The 27,819-nt window shown below is 34.1% G+C and overlaps 2 protein-coding genes and 2 long non-coding RNA genes across 4 annotated transcripts in view; 2 read left to right on the top strand and 2 right to left on the bottom strand.

The window, feature by feature from the left end:
* The first annotated feature begins 717 nt into the window (after positions 1-717).
* On the top strand, positions 718-2,889 carry LOC121725826. Its single transcript, XR_006035444.1, has 3 exons — positions 718-817; positions 2,344-2,525; positions 2,770-2,889. It is a non-coding gene; the product is annotated as an uncharacterized LOC121725826 (long non-coding RNA).
* Positions 2,890-2,904: 15 nt separating this feature from the next.
* Positions 2,905-27,819, top strand: part of LOC121725810 — a 37,645-nt gene continuing 12,730 nt past the window's right edge. The window contains exons 1-3 of the mRNA XM_042112917.1: positions 2,905-2,910; positions 3,252-3,362; positions 3,971-4,084. Coding sequence (XP_041968851.1) covers positions 4,027-4,084 — 58 coding nt within the window. The 5' untranslated portion in view covers positions 2,905-2,910; positions 3,252-3,362; positions 3,971-4,026. The remainder of the gene's footprint in view (positions 2,911-3,251; positions 3,363-3,970; positions 4,085-27,819) is intronic.
* LOC121725833 lies at positions 8,809-12,637 on the bottom strand. The gene is made up of 3 exons (XR_006035447.1): positions 12,332-12,637; positions 10,920-11,094; positions 8,809-10,610 (listed from the first exon to the last, which is right to left on the bottom strand). It is a non-coding gene; the product is annotated as an uncharacterized LOC121725833 (long non-coding RNA).
* On the bottom strand, positions 23,564-25,650 carry LOC121725818. Its single transcript, XM_042112929.1, has 3 exons — positions 24,533-25,650; positions 24,272-24,450; positions 23,564-24,115 (listed from the first exon to the last, which is right to left on the bottom strand). Exons 1-3 carry the CDS (start codon positions 25,064-25,066, stop codon positions 24,028-24,030), a joined length of 801 nt encoding a protein of 266 aa, XP_041968863.1. The 5' UTR covers positions 25,067-25,650; the 3' UTR covers positions 23,564-24,027.

The following is a 27,819-nucleotide window of genomic DNA, read 5'->3' as shown; positions in this document are numbered from 1 at the left end:
AATAATATAATTTTATTTTTATCCTTATAAAGGCTGATTTCTTACTAAAGTTCCTATAATATAAAAATTGTAATTGTAAGATGTCTCTGTAGTTGATTTTATTCCACAAAGAGTATGTTTTGTTTATCTTTAGACATATAGAGGTTAATATGACGTCATGTTTGTTTATTTTTGAAATAAATATTTGTGTTATTTTGGTAAATCATTGTTTTATTTATCTTATTCAAAAACGGCCTTAACCGTACTGTCAAAATATGAAGTAATCAAACTATATTACACGACGCTACGATTATAACCGTAATACGGTTAGAGCCGTAATGACATAGTACATCGATTTTTAAATTCTTATCGTGACGCAACTGCTATAGCCGTAAGAAATAAATGTATGAAAAAAAGTACTGTCATCTAGACAAAAAAATTTAACAATGTACTGTCCAGCAACGTGTTAAAAAAGTCAATGGGCTATACTTAGCATTTTAGCTTGATTTTAGCAATCTAGTGATATAGTGTCTGTGGCAATTTGCATTTTGCTCTTTGTCTACATTCTAAAGACTTGGCTTAAAGGTCTCCTTACCAGGCCATTAAATCTTAATAAAAAAAAAAAACATAATCTGTCATCTGTCATCTGTGTGTTGTTTGCAAATGGCCGCTTAATCGCTTGAATTGTGTCCGTATTTTACGCGATTTAGTTTGTTTGTTGTGGCGTATAAATATAGTTTATATATAAATAAGTGCTGGTAGTTTATAGGTAAACTATGAAAGAGTGTGTGCTATGTAAAACTCGTTACCAAAAGGGAAGTGGGGTTACATTTCACAAGTAAGCTAATTTCTACAATAACTGATAATATAGGCACCTAAAATTGTGTCTCTAATCTTATTATCATCACGTTTGCCTTTGTTTTACCGATTTTTGATTTACAATTCAATATTGCTGGAAGTTTTCTGTCGAACCTAAAAGAGGGGAGGGTGCTTAGTGCTATTCGTGTTGTCACTCGAGCGTCATGGAGACCTAGTACCGTAGGTTTTTTATATTAGGCAAACCATATCTACATTCTGCGAAGCTTAGTTAGGAAAACAGCTTTATTTTTTACATTTTAAAATGTACTTACAGGCTTACCTTTACCTATGAATTGTTAGTGCTATAAATGGAAGCATCTTTGGGGTATACTTCGGACCATTGGGTTGGGGCATATCACAAGTACTACTGTGATTCGGCCTATTACACCAATATCACGGAGTTGTGATAATATTGATGCGTGTAAGGCTGCCTTCACAATAAGCAGCACGGCAGTCGCGCGGCTGCCGCACTACTCATGACTTTATGTGAAGGCAGCCTTATATGCTCCATATGTCCCGCTTTCAGGCAGTCTGTCCCGCTGTCCACCGCGAGGCCGAAACTGTTCCGCTTTTGCAAACAGACCAAATGACAACAATTTAAAAATATTATTAAGTTTGAAATGCCTGTGCAACGCCTGGAAGTAACTCACACGTACTACTTACGTGATTATTCTGCCATATTGTGGCAAATAACATCGAAATTTCTGTAGTAGTTCATGAGAAAAGCCCTTTCAAATAATTTTTACCTTTTTTTTACATTTTCCTTTGTTTCTTCGCTCCTATTTGTCTTGGCTTGATAAATATAGCCTAAAGCCTTTCTCAATAAATGAGCTATCTAGAACTGAAAGAATGTTCAAATCTCACCAGTAGTTCCTGAGATTAGTGCGTTCATAGAAACAAACAAACTCTTCCTCTTTATAATATTAATATATTATAATAATAACAGTAATTAATATATATATATATATATATATATATATATATATATATATATATATATATATATATATAATAATAATAACAGGTATAATAATAACAGTAATATAACTTATAAGATATTAATGTAAGATAGGCACTTAGGAAAAATTTTCGTCAAAATTTTAACCTCTTATAACCACCCTTTTTGAATATACCAATCGATAGAGGGCGCCAAGGGAAGCAAAAAAGCTCAGATAAACTATTCTCAAAAATCAACCCCCGGCTAGATAGAGGCCGATATATGAAGCTTGTTAGGGCTAAGGTTCACAAACCAAACCTACCCTGGTTTTGGTGATCACATGTGTTGAGGAAGGATGTTTTGAGTCAGAAAAACCTCCTCTGATTTCTATACCATAATAACTATACACATGTCGGAAGCCTATAAAGCTTAATCTGATACGCTCAAGCTCGTCCCAAAATCCCCTCTTCATCTCCCTAACTATTATCGATATCTATAAATAATTGTATTGAAATCTCTGATAACCGATTTTTATTATCAAATACATATACTCTTAAAATAATTTACAGGTTTCCGTCAGACACACAAAAACTGGAATTATGGTTGCAAAATATTAAAAAGCCTGGTTGGCATCCAAAAAAATATGATTACGTCTGTTCAAAACACTTTTCTGATGACTGTTTTATTAAACATACCTCATACACTACTTTGAAAAAGTGCAGTAAACCTACAATGTTCTGTAGCAGTGCCAGTAAGTATCAAGAATACCATAATATTATTTCTTAAGTTAAATAGATATTATTAATTATGCAATTTCTGTAGATTTTGATTTTGAATGTTGGGCTTATAAAATACCCTTCCAGTATTTGGTAATCTAACCCTCACACCATGTAATAAAATAGTTTATTAACGCTTCACACCATGTAATCAAATAGCTTATTAAGATTACGATATAAGCTGCTTTATTTCAAATTAAAATATTTATGATTTTACAGCAAACGTATCTTCAACACATGAAAGTATAGTTTTTCCAACACCTGAAACAGGGAAGGTTACCTCCACACTCCCTGTGCCTGAAACAATAGCTGTTTATGTTAAAAGAGAAATTATTACAGATGAGGATGACAGCTCAAGATGTGAGTACCTAATCAATAAAATTATGAGGACATGTCGCCTTTTTATGAAATAAGGGGGCAAATGGGTCACCTGTCTATTACCTGCTCCTTATACATGCTGTATAAGAAAAGTGATCAGAATCAGAAAATATTTATTTTAACCCGTCAATCCCCAAGCGGCACCCGGCTGCCGCATAACAATTGAAAATCTATTGTCTGTGATTCCCACGATCGAGGTATTAATATTCAAAACATAAGTTATACTATGAAATGAACACATAACACAAGTTATATTTAGGGCAGTTAAACATAAACATATCATTCTCCTCAATGGGTTCACATGAAATATCATTTACTTACAGGTTATATTCATAATTCTGGCAACAATGTCACCTCCGCACTGTCTGTGCCTGAAACAATAGCTGTTGATGTTAAAAGGGAAGTTACGGATGAGAATGAAAACAGCTCAAGATGTGAGTACCTAATCAATAAAATTATTAGGACAATATGTCGCCTTTTTTTATGAAATAAGGGGGCAAACGAGAAAACGGGTCACCTGATGGAAAGCAACTTCCGTCGCCCATGGACACTCGCATCATCAGAAGAGCTGCAGGTGCGTTGCTGGCCATATGGTAGGGGAGGGTAAGGGAGGTTGGGGAAGGGAATAAGGGAGGGTAGGGAAGGGAATGGGGTAGGGGATTGAATCCGACCAAATGTTGTTGGTCTATCAACTGCCTAGAAAATCTATTGTGTCTGCGATTCCCACGATCGAGGTATTAATATTCAAAACATAAGTTATACTATGAAATGAACACATTACACAAGCAGGGACACCGCTACCATATGTGCAATGTGTGCAATGCACACGGGCGCCATCCTCTAGGGGCGCCAAATCGCCATCTTTAGGGGCGCCAAAATCAAGGACCCGAAAAATTTGCCTAAAAGGGGCGCCAAAATCCTTTTTTTGCACACAGGCGCCAGCAGCCCTTACGGGGGCCCTGTACACAAGTTATAATTAAGGCAGTTAAACATATCTATCGTTCTCCTCAATGGGTTCACATGAAATATCATTTTCTTGCAGGTTATATTCATAATTCTGGCAACAACGTCACCTCCGCACTGTCTGTGCCTGAAACAATGGCTGTTGAATATGTTAAAAGAGAAATTACTGATCAGGATGAAAACAGCTCAAGATGTGAGTACCTAATCAATAAAATTATTAGGACACTAGATGTCCCGCGCAGCTTCACCCGTGTAAATTAGGAATTTTACAGAAACTGTACATTTTCCCATAAAAAATACTGACTACTAAAAACTACAATGGCGGTTATTCGAGAAGTAATATAATAATAAATGTGCTACCACAGTGAAACATCTATGCAGTTTTGATTATTTTTTACTTTTCGAAGTACCACCTCTGGCAAAACAGAATTTTTATAAAATGATGCCAATTTAGGTAACATGTCCAAAATAAAATTTTAGTCACGATCGATTTCTAGTACTGTAATATCATGAGCTGGAGAAATATATCCCACAAAATAACATTTCTTCATTTGAGAAACTCGCAGTTGTCCCTGAATCTGTAACAAGAAAAGGTAGGTGTAAAAATATGTTCAAACAGTAAAATAAAGCACAGCAGGTGATCACTATTTACTGCATGCAACAACAGCATGTAATTGGTACTAACCTGATAGTAATAGTTGTGTTTTTTATTTATTTGTAAACTCCCATTGTTGTCAATATACAATGGGAAGTTTTTTCTATCTTTAGCAGCAGCATTCATGTCTTGATTGTTGCGAGCCAATGGGAAACATTTAATTTCCAAAAAAGAATTTTCTTCTTCTATAACCTCTGAAATTCAGTGATTGCAGTAAATAATAATATATTCACAAATGGACAGAAAAACAATAATTTGAAATGAATTATGCCACATACCATCCGGACTAGCACCCAAAAAGCCAAATTCTTTGTCAATGAAGAGGCCTGCTGGTCGCACGTTTTTTGTTTCTTTTTTTCTGTAAATAATGTCCTTGCCACAGACTCATTGCGTTGACCATACGACATGTCATTGGTCAGAATATTATTTTTATATAAAATTGTTTTGACATGGTTGTGGCAGGGTGTCGTTGATTTTCGCTTACAGATCTGTAACAGAGGGCAAATTGAGCATAATGTGCTAATTTGTGGTATATTACAAAACTGGAGTATTGCTATTTATCATTCCAAACTGGCTGGCAGTGAGCCTGTTACATCATTCTATGTGTATTATACACATCATTTTCATGTTGCCCAATGGTCAGGTGTTCAATATCTTCAATTTCCTGATCTGTTTTTTGAAACTCTTTAATTTTTAGAAGACATGCTTCTTTCAGATCTGTCTCTGCAATTGGTTCATTTGCCTCTTGTGCCTTTGGACCATAATTCTGGTCAGGTTTACATTTGGGGACGAAAAGCCGCCTGCGGATGTAGTTTTTTCGTCTTTCTTGACATTTTCCTTTTTGAGCAATGTATTTTTTTACTGTTTTCCCCATAAATATAGAATGTACAAGATACACAAAGGCAAGTTGGAGGCATGACAAAAAAAAATATGTACTTACTTGTGTTAGTAAATGTCTATGTGTGAGTTCGAAATAGTGTTGTTCTCGATAAAACTTCTCATTATCGATAATTTATCAGTGGACGGGCTTTTTTGTAAGATCAATCGTGATGAAACTAGGGAATGTTATCGATTTTTTTTATATAACACTATACTTACTTTTTAACCGACTTCAAAAAAAGGAAGTTATCAATTTGACCCGTATGTATGTAATATTTTTAGAACTGCCCTGTTGTCGTATATGTTAGTCTATATCAGCGTCTGAATAAATGTGCCAAATTTCAAAAGTGTATACCTATTGTATGTACTTATGTATGTATGTGTCGTAGGATGATTTGATAAATCCGTGTTTTCGCGAAATCCCTAGAATTTTCGCGAAAATTCTAGGGATTTCGCGAAAACACGGATTTATCAAATCATCCTACGACATATGTATGTTTTTTATGTTAACTTCTAGTATTATAAATGTTAATATATAGTATTATAAATGAGAAAAATTGTGTGAAGGTGAAGCCTTTGGTGACTGGGACAATTATGAAATCTTGGTACGGCTGGGCTCGGGTATAGGAGATAGAGATGGTACAATACAATAGGACGTTCAATAGGAGATGGGCAATGGGTGATATGCGACAGGCGACGGGCAACAGGTATACAGGTAACAGGTGACGGCGACGGCCGACGAATGTCAAAGGGTGACTGACAATGACGACGACTATGGACGACGACGGGTGACGACTGACGACAGCATATTATATGGTCGCTGTTAAGCATTTGTGTAATAATCCACAATTTTTTTGTTTAACTCAATTGTGGGTCAGTACACGAATGCCTAACAGCGTCCATATATATTTTAAATTATACATATTACTTTTTGCTGTCGTGACAAACGTTGAATTAAAACACTGTTACTGTTAAATAAAACAAAATAAATAAAAATAAAATAAAAAATGTTTTATTTCTGAGTATTTTTGAATCAAATTTTTTCAGAATGTCTACCTGATGCCTACCACCGGTTCGGGAACTACCCCGGCGAGAAGAACCGGCGTAAGAAACTCGCACGGGTTCCACTTTTTACCAAAAAAGTGAGAGAAAAATTATTCTTTTAAAATAAAGTTTACAATTTTGTAACTTAATATTATATACAATGTGAACATACATAATTGTAAGTCATAATATAATAATGTAGAAGTAGCCTTGCAAGAAGCCATCCTACTCCCAAGATGTGCCATCTTCTATGAAATCATTGACCTTATAGCTTTGGCACACAAACGCTCTTTGACTACTTTTTTAAATTTATTAATGGAAAGATTTTGAACGTTTTCTGGGATTTTATTGTAAAGGCGTATACATTGACCTTTAAAAGATTTACTGACTTTACTAAGTCTGATCACTGGCATGTCCAGCTTGTGCTTATTTCTAGTATTTCTACAGTGAATGTCACTTTTAACTTTAAATTTATTTATATTTTTTCTAACATATATTACATTATCCAAAATGTATTGAGAAGCAACAGTTAGAATACTAATTTCTTTAAATTTATCTCTCAGAGATTCTAAAGCAGACATTTTATAAATAGAACGTATGGCTCGCTTCTGCAGCACAAATATTGTATTAATGTCGGCAGCGTTTCCCCATAAAAGGATTCCATATGACATCCTACTATAAAATAACTAAAATATACTAATCGTGCCGTGTCTTCGTCAGAAATTTCTCTAATTTTTCTGACTGCATATGCTGCAGAACTGAGCCTACCTGCTAGATTAGCAATGTGAGGACCCCACTGTAATTTACTATCAAGTGTAATACCTAGGAATACAGTGTTATCTACCAAATTCATCTTCTCATCATTTAATAGCACATTGGTTTGGACTTGCCTAACATTGGGCAAAGTAAACTTTATACATTTAGTTTTACTAGAATTTAAAAGTAAGTTATTAACATTAAACCAATGTACTATTTTTGAGAGAGCACTGTTTACCTCGTCGTAGTTCGACTGTTGTCGCTTCACTTTAAAAATAAGTGAAGTGTCATCAGCAAAAAGCACTATCTCATTATTATTATCCTTTACTAGATAAGGTAAGTCATTTATATAGATGAGAAAAAGAAATGGGCCTAAGATGGGCCCTGTGGGACACCTAATTCTATTTTGGTTCCTATTTATAGGAACTAAAATAGAATTAGCCTAGATATACACATAATATCAATGCTAAATTCCTTTAAAAATAACTCAATTTCAAGTTCTTTACCTACCATACCTTGTAAATTCTGATGCACCAGATTAATCAAATTACATTTATTTTTCCTCAGTTTAATTGAGTCTAAAGTTATTGGTAGGATTTTCAACATTTAGACTTGAGCTTAATTCATTTGTGCAAGAGATGTCCTCCATTGTCTTATTATCTAATTTAAATAAATATTTGGAACATATTCCAAATCGTTAACACTATGACTTTATAATACTTTTAATTTTTTGACACTTTATAATACTTTTAATTTTTTTATTTATTGTCCTCTAAATATAACAGTTTTGTTAAGATGTGTTCGTATTGTTTCTCTGCTTAATTTTAACAATTTGCTTTCATGTTTAAATCTAAGATTAAAATATATTTCAATAATGGATTTCATGAGAAAATATCTATGGTTCTCTAAAGGACCTTGATCAAAAATATGATTTTGCAAAGTATTAAAAAGTGATTGAACATTTCGCAGAACTTTCAAAACACATTTGGCAAAAGTTAGTTCTGTCATAGCTTTTCTTTTCATATTTTCTCTGAAAAATTTTTCAGCATAACCACATAACATAACGACGTCGTTAGATGGATATGTGAGATATAGGTTGTCTGTTTGTGAATCAATGATATTCTATGTTACTAACGTAACTAGATTGGAAGTTTACGGTAGCAACGCGTTGCCACTTCGAAGATGCCTGCAGGCATATCTCACATACATAATGACATAAAGAATATATGACTTGACATTGTCTTTTGAACAAAAAAGTGGTTACGCATTTCTGAGAATCTTTTGTAAGACATTGCTACTCTAGTATTTTAGAAACTCATTGTTGTGAATAGTCTTTTTTTACAATCAGTGAATTGAAAAATATTTCAGACGATGTTGACACTAAACTTTGTACACAAACGTCACATCTGATTTTCTTCGTTAATTTTTTTACTACAAATCCTGATACGTATGACACAATCATCATAGATATTTGAGACAATGATGCAGTATTGTCCATTAGCACTATTTGCTCATCGAAATCAGGTTCTTCATTTTGATCATTACGATCATTACGGTCTTGCAACAATTCTTTAAAAATTTTATTATAATTTGATGAACTATTAATTTTATCAATTGTGGAAATGGCGCTAGTAGACAATACTGTGATTTTTTCTAATTCTAAGCAGTTGCCACTCTCGCTTATTTTTATTTCTGTATGGCATAATAATTTTTTATACGCAGAAATGAAGTTTTTTACAGTGGGGTTATTATTGAATCCCCCTTTCGATCTGATGGCGCTGAAAAATGTTCCCAGGTGGTCTTGCGACAATTTATATACAGGAAGGAATTTTAAGTGGTCTTTTTTTTCAATATAACTTACATACATCCATTTCAGTGAAATAATGTTCAATATAAACGCTAAAAAACCGAGACGTCTCTACGTATCTATTACATATCTAACATCTTCATATTTAAGGGATTGAAAATACTCGTAAACTTCATCTATTTTGCTAAAGACATCCACTTTGTTACCCGGACAAAGAGGCTTTTTGAACCCGTAGTTGTTTAAATTTTTTGAATTGAATATATCAAAAATATCATTTACATGGAGAAGAAACTGCACTGTTGCCTCAGAATTCCTAAATTTATCAATACAAAGATCCTTGTTACAAACATCAATGGCGACACCCACTGATCTGCTTAGCAATTGGGAAGCTAGCCTTACCTTCATCTTCTGAGTTCGAAAATCAATGTATCGCGCTGAAAGTTTGTTCGCGAGATGTAAACCTTCACTTTTTTGTAAATAATGCAAATTTTCCACAAATGTAAAGTCAATTTTACGTCCCATACTATCGTAAAATATTTTATGGTCGGCGAAACAATTTCTTATAAGTTTGATTAAGTGACATGGATCAAACAAAATATTGTACTTTCTACCATTGTACATAAAGTATGGTTTATAAGGTGGTTTAAGTATAGACGCACCAAGTGTTTGAGCCATAGTAAGATTAGATGCGATGCCGTCAAATGTTATTCCAACCACGACACAATTTGTTTCTTTTAATAAATCAAGACATATTTTAATAGTCTTGATTTTTCAGTAGCTGCAAAGCTTTTAGCCGGAAAAAAACCGACAGGCAATTTCCAGTAGCCATTTACTGCGACTACCATAAAAACCAGTACTTCCTTGGCAATCTCTATCTCGTCGCCTCCCAAATCGTTTCCTACATTTACGTATCATAGTGTTTTTTACCTAAAAATTCTGTTTCTTCTCTTATTTTGATTTCGTCAAAAGTTAAGTTTACATAAATCGGTTTCTTTTTAGCAATTTCCGTAATCGTGTTGAACGATTCTTGAGTAAAACCTGGCTCGCAATTTAAACGAGAATACCACTTTTGCAAGGTATTAACATGTGGTAAACATAGATCGAATTTATCTCTAATATAAACGTAGCTCCTAGGACTGTAAAAATGTATAGTTAAAGCCAATTTCTTAAGTTCTTCGTCATACTCAGACGTGCGACTGATTTTTCCGGTGGCTCTTCCATTTACCCTATTTACCAATTTTTGCAATAAATTGTTGCGGCACGCGACTTCCACATCATTACGATGATTTTCAAGCCCTGGTCTGTTATTCAATTCTTTAACAACCTCTTGTAAAGTAAGAATTCTTTTTGTCATTCTTTTATTTTTTTCCTTTAAATTTCTTAATACCCTATTTTTTTCTAAAATTTTTCGTTTAGCCGTGTATTACGGTCCATCAATTTCTTTTTCCTTGGAGTGAGGACTAGGTTTGAGGGTCCAGGCGTTGATTCAGCAAGCTGGGATGAAGTGACTTGCTTCGGCGAAAGAGTAATGTCTCTGTTGACATACGAAGATACCGGTCTCCTTCGTGGCAGTTTAACCTATAAACAAATTATATAAATTGTATTCTATATCTAGTTACACGCTAGATTAGGTAGCCGACCCGCAAGATACAGGATACAAGTTATAATAATATAATCATAATACTAATTTATTTATTTTTAAATCATATACATATTCAAAAGCTTATAAATAAGGCATATTTAAGATAATTTCAATGCAAATTCAGTAGTTAGCGTTGGGAGCTGTACTAGTTAAAACTGTGACACAGCTCCCAAGTTACACACCCTTATAATATAGGTACTAATGTAGCTAACATTAGCGGTGCAGGTTGCAAGAATTATACTTACAGGAACAAATAATGTAGGTATCGAGTCTTTCATTAATACACGGCGATGTTTTCTTTGTATAAAACATTTGCTGTCGAAATGTTTGCTACAGATAGTGGAGTTCGTACTAGGAGTCCAATCTGGTCTATTTATAGTACGCATCCATTTTTCCATTAAAGCAGAATTGCGAGGAAACCTTAAAAAATATAAATTTTTTGTAAGATACGCTGGTATTATTCATTTACTAACTATTGAATACTTTTAGTATTTAAATGGTCGCTGTTAACGTGGCTTTCGGGTTTTGGCCCCAAGCGACCACGACCGACAAAAATTCAAACAAAATGCCACTTTATGACAGAGGCTATAGGTTTCATTTTACTCTACGCCACTAGCTTTTACGCCGCCGCCGGCAGCAGCATGGGTCGCCACACAAATGTCAAAGAAAATGATACCTATAGTGTATGTCATAAAGTAGCATTTTATTTTAATTAGGGTTCCGTACCCAAAGGGTGAAAACGGGACCCTATTCATGAGACTTCGATGTCTGTCTGTCCATCTGTCTGTCTCCAGGCTGTATCTCAAGAACCGCTAAAGCTAGAGTTCTGAAATTTTCACAGATTGTGTATATCTGTTGCCGCTATAACAACAAATACTAAAAACAAAATAATATTAATATTTAAGGGGGGCTCCCATACAACAAACGTGATTTTTTGGCCCTTTTTGCTAGTAATCAATAATGATAAGAGTTAGGCACTTGAAATTTTCACAAAGGCCTTAGATATATTTTTACTTTAATAATTAATAATAATATTAAAATAAAATAAATAATAAACGGGGGGTCCCATTCAAAAAACACAATTTTTGGCTTATCTTTTCTCTATAACGGTACGGAACCCTTCGTGCGCGAGTCCGACTCGCACTTGGCCGATTTTTATCGGACGCGGTCGCTCGCGGCAAAGATCCGAAATCCTTTAGGCATTTGTGTACTAGCCCACAATTTTTTTGTGAAATTTTGAACGCAGTTTTGTTCTAAAGGATCTAAAGAACATAACTGTATTCATAACTCAATACGTATATTTTGCGGATTAGTACACGAATGCTAAACAGCGTCCAAATAAAAAGTACCTAGTTAACAAAATGTTATCGATACAAAACTTGATGAAATAATTCGTATTGGTGTCTTAATGACACTAAAAAGAAATATAAATTTTTATCGATACTTCTGACGTCACCGTTTTGTCAGGCACTAGCGTAATCAAACAATTTACTTTCTTACACATTTTCTTCGCGAATTTAGCTTAAAATCACAAAATATACTGAAATACATACATGGGAAATAAAATTATACCGATACAATCTTTTTCTGATCCGATTAGTAGACGAAATTAAGCAGAATGTGGTTCGAAAAATTCCATTGACAAAATCGGATTTACCTGTGAAAAGTGTGTTGATTCGGATTATTTCGTCTTGTAACGTTACATCCAGGTACAGAGCACGATACCATAATTGTATAACGTAATATTAGCTTGTTTTAATTAAGAATCACCATAAAAATGCACAAATCTCACTACCGCGTGCAACTCACCGGGACGCTATGGCCTCTTACTCGCGAAAACAATGACGTATTGGTACTTCATTCGCTGTCTCTTTTTCTCTCGCACGGTTTGTACTTGATTATAGTTTCTCGCTCCCACGCTTCATGTATCTTGTGAGCGCAGAGCGCGAACCTTGCTAGATCTGTGGTTTTCCCAGGGCTACATGCTGTGTGGCTTTTCCAAGCGCTTGCATGCCAGTTTTTAGCAGTGTGTGAAAGGCCTGAAATAAAAAAGTGTAATATTGATAAGTGATAAGAATATGAAGTAAAACTAAGAACTAACTAAGCTTTTCGCGTCTGTTTGTCTCTATATAACATAAATGCTTAGATCTTTAAAACTACACAACAGATTTTGATGCAGTTTTTTTTTAATAGATAGTAGTGATTGAAGAGGAAGGTTTTTATGTATACTTTTACGCATGCGATGCCGCGGGCAAAAGCTAGTTATGTTTATGTTATACATCATTCAATTCTTACCTGCAACATACATATAATCTGCGTTGATATGAGCCACCTTTGTGCAAATTCAATATTTTTCCTCAAATGAATTTGCTCAAGACACTCATAAAGTTTTCCACCACATTTGTTGTGTCATTTGATAGTCGATGACATTTTGACATGACTGCCTCTTTTGCTGCACAAATGAGAGCCCAAACTGTGGGTGCCTTTGTGTTTTCAATTCTTGTGAAAGATCTGTGTCCTTTTCATCGCTGTTGATGAATCTGCAGTAATACTCTTTGCAATCTTTGTGGCATCCAAATACATGAGAAGGGCCATTGTTTAAATCTTCTCTGAAAGTGTTACGATCGCCATGTATTATTATTTTTCGTGCTACAGCAGTAAGCTTTTGCACTTTCGGCTTCAATATTCTTCTGCCAAGTAATGGCAATTTTGTATTTGCCAGAATCTGAAATTGAATACAAATTAATGAAAACATGGAACACAGACTAGAATACACTACATTACATAGTTATTTTATTATAATGTAAAAAAAATTACAAAAAATTATGTTATTTAGCCAAAAAATTTGGCCAGTAGTCTGAATAATTTGCAGGCAATGTCTGTAAAATAATGTTTTTACTTTGTACAATGCACCAGTGTAGTTTTTGATTAAGTACATGATTTTTACACTCAATCTTCTTTATTTGTTGCCCATATGAGATTTTCTCTAAGTTGTGCAAAAACTGAAGAGTCTCCATCACTAACAAATTGCAAATATTCTATCATCATCTATTTTGATAGAAATGCATGGAATTCCATGCATTTCTATCAAAATAGATGACTCCATTCCTGTCGATGGCCCTTCATAATTTTTGAAGCAGGTATGTTCAGGCACTGTCTCATTTTTTTTCTCATAAATCTGACAGTGGTAACAGTATTTATTTTTTATGCCTATGAAGAGACATTTTTTCGTTTCTTTACCAATAATGCAGGCCTGTAATATAACAAAAGTTATAAAAAACAATCACAAAAAAAAAAGAAATACAGGTTATCAACTAAACCAACCAACCATTCCTGATGCAGAACTAGAGTCATGGCCATATGATCGCTTAGGCCAGCCACCATCCACATACACAGTTACAAATGGCACACCATCTTCATTAATACGTTGTTTTTCCAAGGCAAGAGCTTTCTCTAATTCACCATTTCTTTGAATTTCTTTGGTTAGGTGGTCCTGCCAGACATCACCTAATATTTTCTCTATCGTCCGAAACTTGTTTGGTGACATGGTAGGGATGTCCATCAAGTTGGTTATGTGAGCAGATTGGGAGTAACTGCCAGCTGTTAATGTTCCCCAAACAAAAGCTTTGTTGTGTTTGGCTACTATTTCATTGCTGTTCCGGAATTCTTTTAAACAAATGCTTCACTTGAATATAAATATGCTGTTAAAGCCATCTCTCAATTCATTTATAAATAAAATACTGCTTCCTTTACATTGTGATCGGTGTCTCTCCAGTCTGAAAGCCCACTGAAGGATGTGCGCTAGGTCCACAATTCTGTTTCCAGAAAGACCAGCCAAATTATCTGGAGAAACATATTCGACAGTCAACTCGTGACTGTTAACAGTGGGATTAATAAATGGCCAATTTATGCCCAATGGCTTTGCTGCTGGTGTTTTCATTTTCAGTTTTCTCCAATTGTTCATATTGAGTATAATTTACTTCTACATTAAACTTCTTTGATTTGGTGATGTACATCAGCGTCAGTCAGCGTTCAAAAGTCCAGTAGCACCGTAACGACCATATTCGTTTGCCGGTATAGTGCGTATTTATGTGTGCGTCGTGTTACCGTGCACACACTTAAATGTCGTACAGTATCAATACAACAAAGTTTAAGCGTGTAGTGGATGAGAGACAAAGATAACATATATTTTTGTCTTCTTCATTCATTCTTCTTCATTTATGCACTGCACTGTGTTAATAAAGGGTTTTCCAATAAGAGGTGTTATTTTGATATTCAAAGAAAAATGCCATTTTTTATTATAAATCATCAGATGTTTATTTCATTACAAAGAGGAAGGTATGCCGTTAATAGTGGAAAATAACATCAGGCAAATGACCACCACGGCCACGCTTACAGGACAAAATCATTAACCTTATAATAAGCTTTGGCACACAAACGCTCTTTGACTACTTTTTTAAATTTATTAATGGAAAGATTTTGAACGTTTTCTGGGATTTTATTGTAAAGGCGTATACATTGACCTTTAAAAGATTTACTGACTTTACTAAGTCTGATCACTGGCATGTCCAGCTTGTGCTTATTTCTAGTATTTCTACAGTGAATGTCACTTTTAACTTTAAATTTATTTATATTTTTTCTAACATATATTACATTATCCAAAATGTATGTATTGTCTTTGGATATCGCAGGGGCTTTTGATAATGCCTGGTGGCCGATGATACTACTAAAGCTACGGAACAGAGGTTGCTACCGCAATATTTATTACTTACCACAATCGTATTTTCGTTACGGCATAATTAAACTACGATTTGGTCACTACAGCTATGTCAAAGATCTAACCCGCGGCTGCCCACAGGGGTCGGTGCTATCGTCATACCTGTGGAACATAAGTTTTGACGATTTGCTGTGTATTCCTTTACCGCCTCTCTGTTATCTGGTAGGCTATGCTGACGACGGGTTCCTCCTTGTAGGCAATACGCGAACTGAAATAGAGAATAAGGCTAACAAGTGCCTAAGCGTAATTGCGAGTTGGGGTCATAGAAATCGTCTGGAATTTGCGGCGCACAAAACTTATCAAATTCTTTTAAAAGGCTCTCTTATATCAACTCCTCGCATTAAACTTAACGAAACAAACATCAAACGTACACAATCACTCTGTTATCTTGGACTGATTTTAGAAAATAAATTCACATTCTTAGAACATATTATACAAACGGGTGATAAAGCAAAAAGAAATTTCTATAGTTTTACTAAAATGTCGACGTCTACATGGGGCCTCTCGTTCAAAACGTTAAAAATTATATATACAGCCACGTACTTGGGCAGAATATGCTATGGCTCACCGGTCTGGGCAGATAGGGCTACGATAGGCGCAGCCCGGCGTAAACTTTTACAAAGCCAACGTCTCGCATTGATATTCTTATGTAAGGCATATATAACAGTCAGTACTGAAGCACTCCCTGTCCTTTCGGGTGTTTTGCCTGTAGATTTAGAAATACAACGCCGAGCTGCGTTATATTACAAAAATAAAAAAATTACGACCACAGATTTCTTAAGCATAAGAGACAGAAATAAAGTGAATAGATTATTTGAACCACTAGACGTTACACTACAAAATCTTATATCCGAGTGGCAGGATCGGTGGGACACCTCGATCAAAGGTCGTCACCTGTACAATTTCTTCCCTTCGGTTCGTGAACGACTCGCTATGCATTGGATAGAAATAGATCATTGCGTTGCGCAATCCCTAACTGGTCACGGCAATTTTAAAGCTAAACTTCATGGATTCAAGCTAGTCCCATCTCCTCTTTGCGAGTGCTCGACCGAAGGCAGCCCACAAGAACAAACTGCTCATCACGTACTCTGGGAATGCGATCTCTGGCATGAGGAAGGAACCGATTTGCTAAACAGCATCCAATGTGTTCCTGGAGCCGTATATTACGATGATCTCGTAGGCAGCGCAAATAATGTCCGTGCTTTCAAACGTTTTTGTCATAAATACTATTGGAAACAATCGAACACAAGTTTGCCATTATAAATATATTATATCATTTTTATGAAGTAGGCATATTGTATTAAGTATATTTTTTTCCCGTGGTGCTTCCCCCTCTTATTCGGACATTAATTGTCATTACAATTTGGCTGTCTCCCGCTTTGCTTCGGGAGAGAAATTGGATATCTCCTACTCCTACCTTTCTTCTGATTAATTTCGTTGCGGGTCCCAAGACAGATTTAGCTTGTCCCTCGGGCATCCCTGAGATCATGTCAAAGGGTTTTCGTGGTTGGTTGCCACTGTTGATCCTGGCGACACAGGAGTTGCAGGGAATGTGTGGTGGGCCTTTTGCCCGTTAAAAAAAAATTATTTGTGTGACGTTTTTGTCGTTTTTTTCTGCACTATCTTATGGTTGGAATATCCATTAAATTGTAGAGAATATCTGAACAATAAGTATACCGTTACCGAAGAATTAGATGATAGTCCCTTGCTCTAATATTAATATTGTTGCGAAAACCCTTCAATTGACTTGTTTTATCGATAGTTTAAAATAAAATATGGCTTTTTATTTTGTGTTACGTATTATTTGTGTGACGAATTTTTACGCCAAAAGTACTATTTAACGAGTCATCGTGCAATTGCAGTGTTAATACGGCAGCACTGTCATCAACAAAAATAAGAAAAAAATGCTAGGTTTATTATTTCAGGAGTAAATGAGTCAAACTGGTCATAACGTTTTTGTTTATGTGGAAAAAAATAACTAAAAGTAAATGTGAATTCTAAGGTAATAAACAGATATTTTAATGTTATTGTATTATATTTGCTAGCGATGAGGTCAAAGGTATATTATAAATCGCCCATTAATGCCTAGTTGCAATAAATAACCGAAATATAATCTAAAATTGTTGTAAAATCTAAGTCTTTTTTGTTGCATTTGTGTTACGATTATATTACATTTGTGTTATCGTAACACAATCGATCTATAAAGCCGAATGCATAGTGGTATTTGGACGGCCATACAACGTGTAACTAAATTAACGCATAGCTTGAAAACTACTACTCGGGCTCATCATCACAAATGACTTTTGTATGGAAATAACACTGAAAATGTGAAAAAAATAGGTATTTTATTTCAACTGACTTCACTTGAAAAGTATGGAACACCTGATTTATGTTTTCGCTATTTCACTGTTACTTCCATACAAAAAGTTATTCGTAATGATGAGCCCTAGTAATGGTTTTTAAGTTGTGAGTTACTTACATGTTGTACACCTGTGTCAACCAACCAACCCAGACACACATTTTATCTTGTATTAAATCGTCTTACAGAAATAAAAAAATAAAAATTGTAGGTAATTTATTTCACCATTATGAAACCACCTTTATCTAAAAATGGTGTCACTTTTGTGTAACGGTAACACAAAATCTTTTGTGTTACTATTTGACAATTCTGGCGGCCATACCCAGGTATACTTTCAAAAACAAAACCTAAGACGATACTCTGATCGAACTTTCAATATAATTATAATGAGTAGGTACTTAATGAGTACTGTTAAATCAGTAGGATAATACTTTCTTACCTTTTCACTTCTCCGAGATGGCGTTTCATTTGTCCACGAACTCGTTTGTGACTTTTTCTTGCACCAGAATATTGGTGATTTTTATAGTCTTTTCGCGAAGTTCGTGGCTCCATTTTATGTCGGTGCACTAACACAAACAGATAACCACTCAACTCAGGAGGTTCAAAGAGTCCAATATCTCACAAATAATATAATAGGTAAGGTTAGTCACTATCTCGCAGTCACTATCTCACGATGACTGAACTTTGTAACACTTAGAACGGAGGAGCAGAGCTCGACTCAACGTTATAGCAGTTAATTACAAGGAAATCAATGATATATATAATTCTGATTAAAACAATGCGTGATGCAGAGCAAACCAGGAACGCCATATAAAGTTGACACCAGCCCGCGGCCGGCTGTCCAGTGTTTCCACTAAAATGATTTCGTTTCGCCTCAATTCAGATTTCCCCTTTTAGGACTTATTTCCTTTTTTTGTACAGTATTATTTCCCGCTATTTCCCCTTTTATAGTATTTCCCCTTTTTCTTTCCCTCTGGACCCTAATTTCCTCTCAACATAAATATATCCTCAAACGGTTTTTGTATTTCGGCATCATCCGCGATATTTTGCATGCCCAATAGAAACGTTTCTCCAAAAAAATAACTATAATAACGATATAAAGCTAGATATAATGGTAATTAGTTATAATTATCTATATATTAATACGTGAGCCAACAACTTTGTATCCCTTTTGACGAAAAACGGAGAAACGTAGGTGAATGAAATTTTGCATTTTGCACAGTTATAGTTTATATGGTGAAGGAGTGCATCGAGCTAATATTATTTTAAAATAATGTTTTTATCATACATATTTTTAACAAATAAAACATTACACACACACTAGGAAAAATGACAAATTTTTGAGTGACAAGCCTATACATACGAATTTTACTCTTTTGTTATGGTTGAAGTCTGTTGACAACAAGGTGACAAATTGAAAATGGATTATAGTTTTTTTTATTGAATCTTAGATACTATAAAACAATGCTTACACGGCCAGTCTGAGATCAGCTGAGTGAGCTGAGTCCCATAGAGACAAGAATTGAAAAAAATATGATAGTCAATATTTTTTTACAAAATATAGGTAGTAGTGCTAATGTCATTGAAACTTAGGTCGAATTTCGACCATTGGGCGATATCTAGTTATTTATAAATATAAATCAAATGGGGCTATGCTAACTTAAATGGCTCACAACCTACGAATAAAAAAAAACTAAGGAACTTCCATACTTCAATCGTTTTGAATTTGGTTCTCAAGGTTTCGTACACTAAAATAATATGGCAATATCTACGAAACACTACATTCAAATTGACAAAATAAAGCCGTTGACATTAATTGTCAATGGCAAAAAAATCTTGCATGTGTTTTTTTAGTGAGATAAAATCCCTCTTAATCTTTGGTTTTCTATCTGTCCCTATTATGAATTGAGGGAACGACCCCAATCATGGACAGCTTAAGAAAATTTTTGCCGATTTTTGTAAATTTCTCAAGAGTTTTTAAAAGTTTTGAGAATTTGTTAAGTTTAGTGTTAGTTTAATGTAACAGATGTTAGAAAAAAGGCCATAATGCATAAATCTTAAAATAATAAATAAATTAGAAAGAACGTTTTTTTGACCACTAATGGACAGAAAAAATCTATTGATGGACAACCAATGTTTGACAACATCCAGTTATAAACACCCATTTATAGACAGTTCCCAATGTTGAACATCTAGTTATGAACTTGTAGAAAACTCGAAGTTATATATAATATCCTGAAAATAATGGTCGCAAATAGAATAAAACTTCATGTATAATAATATGTATAACAGATCATTCATTAATTATTTGCACAAGCTAAATGTTTTAGGACTAAATCATATGTCAGAAACAGTCTAATAATTTGTATTCATCACAAAGCGTCTCGTTGACACTTATTATTAAAAAATCAACTAAATTACTCATCTAGTCCAATAAAAAGTTATCCTTAATAAAAAGTAGTATGAAAATACCAATTAATCAGTCTCATAGTAATTGCTGAATAATGACTAAGTTTAAACACTTTTAATTAATCAATTAAATTTAAAGTGACAAAGATATCAAAATATTCCTTACAAAATAATAAACACATTTTCTTTTCTTTCAAGAAAAAGATAAAAAAACAGAACAAGTTATTTAAATTAGGTAGTTATTTTCTACAGTCATAAACATTATGAATTAAGTATAACAGTAATTAAAAATTGGAGTGGGTTCTATTTTATCCTATATCAAACAGTATACATATGATACTTGCTCTTCTCTTTAACGGTGTAAAAACCTCTCTTATATGTTAAAACTGGGGATCTATAACTTCAATAATGTCATTCTTCTTGTACCAGATCTTATCTTTTTTCTCTGGCCACTTTTATGTTTTCCCAGCGGTAAATGTCATAGTGCTTATTTCGTATGTCAATTTATCAACTGTTTCAACAACAATAGGAAAATGTTCACCTTCATACCTAACTATGACGTAACTTCCTTTTTTTAAATGATATTAATGCCATATTTTCTGATTTAGAATCATCTTCTATATCATAATTACTATCGTCACTCTCACAATATTGCACTTCAGTATCCGTTTCATCTGTAGATGAGTCATCTGATTTCTTGGTATTTAACTTCTTGCTCCCTTTTCTTTCCTTTTCTTCCATAAAATTCTCTTTCATCATTTTTGTTTCTTTCCTTGCCTTTTATGTTTTTCTTCTTGTATGCGCTTTCTTTCAGCTTCTTTTTTTCATGATACTCTCTTCATTGATCACCAGTCACTGCAAATGGCATCTTTTCTCCGAACTTTCGTTTTTTTTCCTCTCAGATTATTGTCAACTTCCGGCATTCGTAAATTTCTTTTAAAAGGAGATGGCACAATAAATTGTCCAAGTTTAATAGGAGGTTTACATTTTTCTGATGTAAAAATATTGTCTTTTCGAGGTTGATTTAACATATTCGTATCATTACTCTTATCTTTTTCAGGAGTTTTGTGTAACATAATATGGTTCGGAATATTGTTATCTGCAGATTCTACGAATGAATTTTTACTACTTTGGTTTGAAAGTGTATAACTGGTTCCAGGCTCGTTTTGCAGCAGTTGAGGTAATGCGGATTGAATGTTGTTTATATTTTGATCTTCGCAACTAGGTGTCTCAGCCGCGTTGTGCTCTTTTTGCGCAGAATTTAAGGATCCTTGATCAGGTCGCAGTTTGTCGGTAGATTTCGTTTCGGAGTTTGGAATAGGGTCTGGAATAGCGTCTTGCCTGCCATGCCTGTGTCTAGAATTTCAGGAGTATTTCCGGAAGGTTCATCACCATCTCGTATTGGACCGCCAACAGAGTGCTTTACTCTTGCCCAAATTAAATAAAGTGAAATGTCTTCATGGGGCAATTGTTGATCTAATTCGTGTCTGGGTTTGTAGTAAAGTTCCTTAAAAAGTTTTAATTTATCGGCACTCAAACAAGATTTTATTTCTTTTTCCAGATTATCAAGGAACTGGTTCAGTAACGTAAGATCTTCGGCCTGTGGTATTTTCCGGGATTTGATTTTTGTCATATCTACGTAACTAGGGCCGAAAGGATGTCCACAGCACGGAAGCCATTTTTGACAGTGTCTTTAGAAATCGTTTCCAAAGCTGTCTTAATTAGTGGAGCAAAATCTTCTTTTTTTTAATTTTGGTTGAAATGTTCCAGCTTCCAGGTCGTTACGGCTTTTTTCCACGAAATTTTTAAAGGTCTAAAAACTGTTGAATTGAATCCATCGGTTGAAGTATGTGGGTACTATTTGGGTTCAAAGCTATTAGCTCAATTCCATTTTCGAGGCAAAAATTTGATAAGTGCATCGCTAAATGTGACTTATGGCCGTCTAGGAAAAATAAAATGGGTTTTTTTTTTAATATTTTGTTAAATAAGCCAGGGATGAAAAATATTGGTCATATACTCATAAAACGTGCTACCACACATCCATCCGCTTTGGGACCTACCGACACCAAAATTACCTGGGATTTTATGCGCGACTGCCACCGGAATACGTTCGTAACTGTAATAATAATAATAGCTCCCACACCGGTTTCGGTGACGGTGGCCGGTTTCACAGAAACCAGACCAGGTACTCAGGAGTACTTTTATAGTGCCCAAGTGTGTGCGCAGTACACAAGAGCACTCTCTATTCCTTTACTCTCATAACCCAGTGGGACGGAAGACCGACACGACCGGCGAGAGATCAGGCGCAGGACCGACTTTTTACATGCCCATCCGACGCATGGATCATCTTACTTGTCAGACAATCAGGTGATCAGCCTGCATTGTCCTAACCAAACTTGGAAATAACATGTTTCCAACGCGGGATTCGAACCCACGACCTCCGGAGTCGAGAGCGACGCTCTAACCACTAGACCACGGAGGCGTTCGTAACTGTATACGACCATTGTCCTTTTCGTCTCCTGAAGAGCAGTAAATATATATATATATCGCACCTTTGGTAGAACAAGGGCACAATTGCAGTTTTTGCAATTTTACAGGAGAGTCATTTTAAGATATTTTTTGTACTTAATGTGGTCTAGCTATGTTAATAATGTTCTAAGGTTGTTCTGCTTTGTATGACATAAACTATATACTATATTCTTTTAAGTGTATCGTTTACAAATATTAAAAACTGCTAGTTTTTTTTATAATTATTTTTCGAAAGTAGGTGTATATTTATGCCCTTGTTCCACCAACAAGAAAATTAATAAGTAAATATGACCATATCTTAAGCTTTAAGTTTGGATAATTTTGGAATTAAAATAACGTGTTTTTTGTATAAATGTTTTATTTTCTTAAACATTTCGAAATCCGCAGTACTTTATCACAAAAATAGAGATCAAAACTCACTTTTTTCCTAGCAAAAATCTTTGGAATCGCTTTAAAAATTGTAATAAGAATACAGTATCAAAATAAAAGTAATGTTAAAATTTCAATCAATCTTTCAGTAACAGAGGTTTTACTTAAATTGGCATTATTTCTTATTAACACTCTTTAGAATCACACTTAAAAATAGGCTAAAATAAGATATCAGTCTAAAACTTAAAGTAAAATAAACATAAAAAAAATCTCTCATAATTTACCAGTTTCTGTTTTGTTAAACGACTATTAGGACTATTAGAAACACACTTAAAAAATATAAATGAAAATAAAATATTTTTTAGAAAAATAAATTAACACTTCTAAATCAGTCAACACTCTCTCTTATTTTTTAAAAGAGGTTGTTATAATATTGTTCGTAAAACTTAGGAACTATATTTGAGGATATCAATTGAAGAATATCTTCTTTCTTTCGGTTAGGGATTGGCAACTTTTCGTTGTATAGCTGTTTTAATATGATATCTTTCACTCTTATATTTCTATTACCAATACGGCCTACTCGAATGTTTGCTACTGTCCACTTGTCTGACTTGTAGCTGTCCCTGTATTGGTATGTCTCTGAACCTTTAGTAAATTCGATCGCTTTGATTTCCAAAATCTTAATCGAATTTCTATCAACATCCTTGGTTACGTTCAAATTAACATCATCAGATAACATCTTCATATCAAAGAAAGAATCGAAATTCATTTCTTTAACAGTAAATGATTCCCCCTTTTTCTTGGCATTTTTTATAAGTCCTATGTATTCTGCCGGAGTGTATATTGGTCCAGCTTTTTTTGCACGTTTAACATTCTTTTCTATTATAGAATGGACAGCATCGGCTTTATTCTAGGTATGTCCCCTAATAAGAAATTTATGTGTGATCGACTTTATAGGCAATGTGTTCACAGCAAAATAATACATTATGAAAACGAATCTGAAACAAGAAAAATTATTATTGACGAATAAATATCTTACTAATATTAGTATGTAAACGCGAAAGTTTTTGAGGATGGATGTGTGAGGGTATGTGTGTAGTATGTTGGTGTATTTTAAATGGCAGTCCTATTGATTAAATTTCTATAAAACTAACTTGTTTTTTTGCTGTCCACAGCAATTATCGGAATAAAATATTATGTCCTTATTTGGTTGTTTACTAGACAGTTCCTCCAAAAACTTGTAAACGCATGTTCCAATTTCATTGGCGCCGCGTTTCCCAAGACCCTCGTGCCAGAAGAAGCAAACTGTAGTATCATCATTTATATTGGATACCTAAAGCAAAATATTAATTTTATAAGTACATAAACTGATTAATTTTATTTATATAATTAACAAAAAGAAAATAAGTTCTCACCGTGAAATTGTAACAATTCAACTTTGATTTATAAAAGAAAGCTGACGATTGGCCAATTGGACAAGGTAAAACTGCTTGGAGATCGAAAATGGCAACTATATTATTAGAACCATTACTTTTACATTGTTCTATGTCGTGTTTCAATTCTAATCTACTTAAACTCTTCTCTTCTAGGTGTTTATTGTATTTGTCTTTTAGTGGTCCTTTATCTGTAGAGTTTTTGTACCCCTCGCATTCATGGCACTGATCTTTGCGGGGATTAAACAAACCAAGATTAAAATCATTATTGAAAATTCGATAGTAGGTAACATAGTTTGCGAATTCTTTTCCAGCGGCTTCTTGAATTAGTTTGTAGTCACGATGAAGCTCCGCTATGGTTAAACTTCCATCTATAAATTCTCTTGTTGTGTTTGCCCGTAAGTAGTGGCTCTCTGTTCTAGGAATGGAATTTATATGATCTCGGACAGATTCAAAGACTGTATCACTTAATTTACTATGATTATTATGTTTCCCACGATTATCGACAGGACCCATTATATTCAATGTTTGATCGGATAATTTATCGATTACAAGCCGCAATGTTTTTTCACCGATACACAAAGTGTTCAACAAAAAAATCTTACAAACCCTGATTTCTTTACCATTTATTACAAAATGGTAGGTCGAGTTAGGTTTTCTATGTAATTTAAATGTGGTGCTATTTGCTGCGATCTTAATTCTTCGGGTTGTAGGATTTTGTATTTTAATACATGACGCAAGAAAGTCTTTCTGTCTTTGGTTTGATCCTAATTCCCAGTAGGTTTTAAAAATAACACTTCTCGTTTCAAAAGAAACTTCCGTAGAACACGATAGTCGGCACGAGCTTTTGCATGGAGGACGTACAGATTTTGCTAGTGCGATTTTTCCTCTTTTTGTTGTGTATTCTTGGCCACTATTTTTTAAACGTTTAGAAACAACTTGTTTCCATTGCTGCGGATTTTTTGTCGTTTTCTAGTCTGCTTTTTATTAATTACTTGTTCAGTAGTATTTTCACTCGTATCCAAAGAAGGTCCTGGTTCGTTGTTAGCCACATCAATGTTATCCTTAACAGATGAACTGGATGAACTAGACGAGCTACTGCTGGAATTAGAAGAGTTTGAAATCAAAAACATTTTATAAATCAATTTACGTTACTCTTAAAGTAAAGAAATTATTAATTGGATGCGGGCTCAAACTCAAATGCCATTTTTTTTGTATTAGGTCACTATAGTTGTAAACGTGCGAATAAAAAATTGAAAAGGTACATAATTGAATTTACCAATGATAATATTTCAGTTATTTGTATTAACAAACATTAAATCATAGTCTAATCCACATTAATAAGACTACACTTTGGAATGACAAAGAAGTAATTGTTATTAAGTCCATCCAGATTTGTTTGCAATTGGAATAACAAAAACACATTTACTTTTAAGACCATGGAATAAAACAAATCTTGGACAGACAAGGGCACAATTGTCTGAACGACTTTGTCCTCCCAATTTTAAAATCATAAACTAGGCATAAGTGTGACAAATATGGCTATGTCGTTCCAGAAATCAAAAACATTAAAGGGCATATTTACCTATACGGCGTTAGCGCTCCAAGTGACGGCTACCTCGGTCCCCGCCGATGGCACAACTGACCAATGAGACTTTGTCGCGCCAAGAGAGTAACAAAATGGCGCCAAAAAGACAACGCCACTATTTCCATCTGGCGGTTTTTTTGAAGAAATTAAACGAATGTCTTTGTCCCTCCAGTTCAAAGGGCTTTTTTAAAGCATTTTTGCATATTTAAGTCATTTTGGCAATTTATGACAATTGTGCCCTTGTTCTACCAAAGGTGCGATATATATATATATCACGCAAGCGAAAAACTTTGTATCCCTTTTGACGAAAAATCCGGAAACGCAAACGCAATATGAAATTTTGCACCGTAATTGTTTACTTATATGGTGAAGGAGTGCATCGAGGTAATATTATTTCGAAATTATGCTTTTATCACATATTTTTTAAGAAATAAAACATGACACACACTACAATACGCACACTCAAGAAGATGACAGATTTTAGAACCTATACATACGAATAGGCTACTTGACCTATATTCAATTTCATTGAACAAATACATATTTCTAGTAGAACTTGGCACAGGAAACCGTATTTCACCCTTATCATCAAATAAAAGCTTATGATTGATAAATAAAGTCGATTTGAAAATATTATTTTATGACAATAGGATTTGCACTGACGAAAACGCTTTTGCGGTACTTCCGAATTGGATGTGACGTCATCTCACTCGTAATTTAATATCTTTTATTTATCGCGCTCGTTATATGTAAGTTTATTTGTACATAAATAATAAGAATAAGCCTAGAAAGATTTGTAAAATATATTTTATTGAATAATTTATGAAAATGACATTTTCTAAAAATGATTCCTAGCGATTTATCGCCCCCGAAACCCCCTATATACTAAATTTCATGAAAATCGCTGGAGCCGAATCCGAGATTTCAATTATAATAATATATATAATAAAATTATATATACAGTGTGTAACAAAAATAAGTGATAATACTTTAAGGTGTGTACGTGTTCCTTGTAGAGAGTTCACTGTGAAAGTAGCAGTGCTGAAAGACCAAAATTTTTTTTCACTTTTGTATGGGGAAACTCGTGACGCTTGGGCCCTTGCCCATACAAAAGTGAAAAAAAAATTTCGTCTTTCAGCGCTGCCACTTTCACAGTGAACTCTCTACAAGGAACACGTACACACCTTAAAGTATTATCACTTATTTTTGTTACACCCTGTATATATATATATATATATATATATATATATATATATATATATATATATATATATATATATATATATATATATATATATATATATATATATATATATATATATATATATATATATATATATATATATATATATATATATATATAATCTTTAAACGAGCAAAAGATATAAGATAAAACAGCAGTTTTAGAAATTATCTCCATTTATTGTGGACGGGAAATGAAATGGCCAAAAGTTTTCAACATTACAAATGATTTCTAATTTCTTATTTAATTCTTTTATAATTTTTGGGCACTTTTAGACGCGTACATTTAGCATATAAAAAATTTTCAATAACGAGAGCTTAAAATACAAAACTTATGACGTCACACTATGGCGGACAGTGTTTTCGGCGCCATTCATAAGGCATATTTTTCAATCAACATTTTTATGGGTTTCTACTGTGTAAAATATTAAAATATTAG

This window comes from Aricia agestis, chromosome 1, assembly GCF_905147365.1.
Source record: "Aricia agestis chromosome 1, ilAriAges1.1, whole genome shotgun sequence".
NCBI classification, from domain to species: Eukaryota; Metazoa; Arthropoda; class Insecta; order Lepidoptera; family Lycaenidae; genus Aricia; species Aricia agestis.
Note: the sequence above shows the minus strand (reverse complement) of the source record. Positions and strands in the feature narration are given on the sequence as shown.

What these genes read in the sequence shown, in the direction of transcription:
- LOC121725818 (XM_042112929.1), bottom strand. Translation starts at nt 25,066, where the DNA reads ATGGGTCCTGTCGATAATCGTGGGAAACATAATAATCATAGTAAATTA. An exon ending in TGAATTGTTACAATTTCACG is followed by an intron (nt 24,451 to 24,532) that starts GTGAGAACTTAT and finishes ATTTTGCTTTAG; the next exon opens with GTATCCAATATAAATGATGA. An exon ending in TGTGGACAGCAAAAAAACAA is followed by an intron (nt 24,116 to 24,271) that starts GTTAGTTTTATA and finishes TTCTTGTTTCAG; the next exon opens with ATTCGTTTTCATAATGTATT.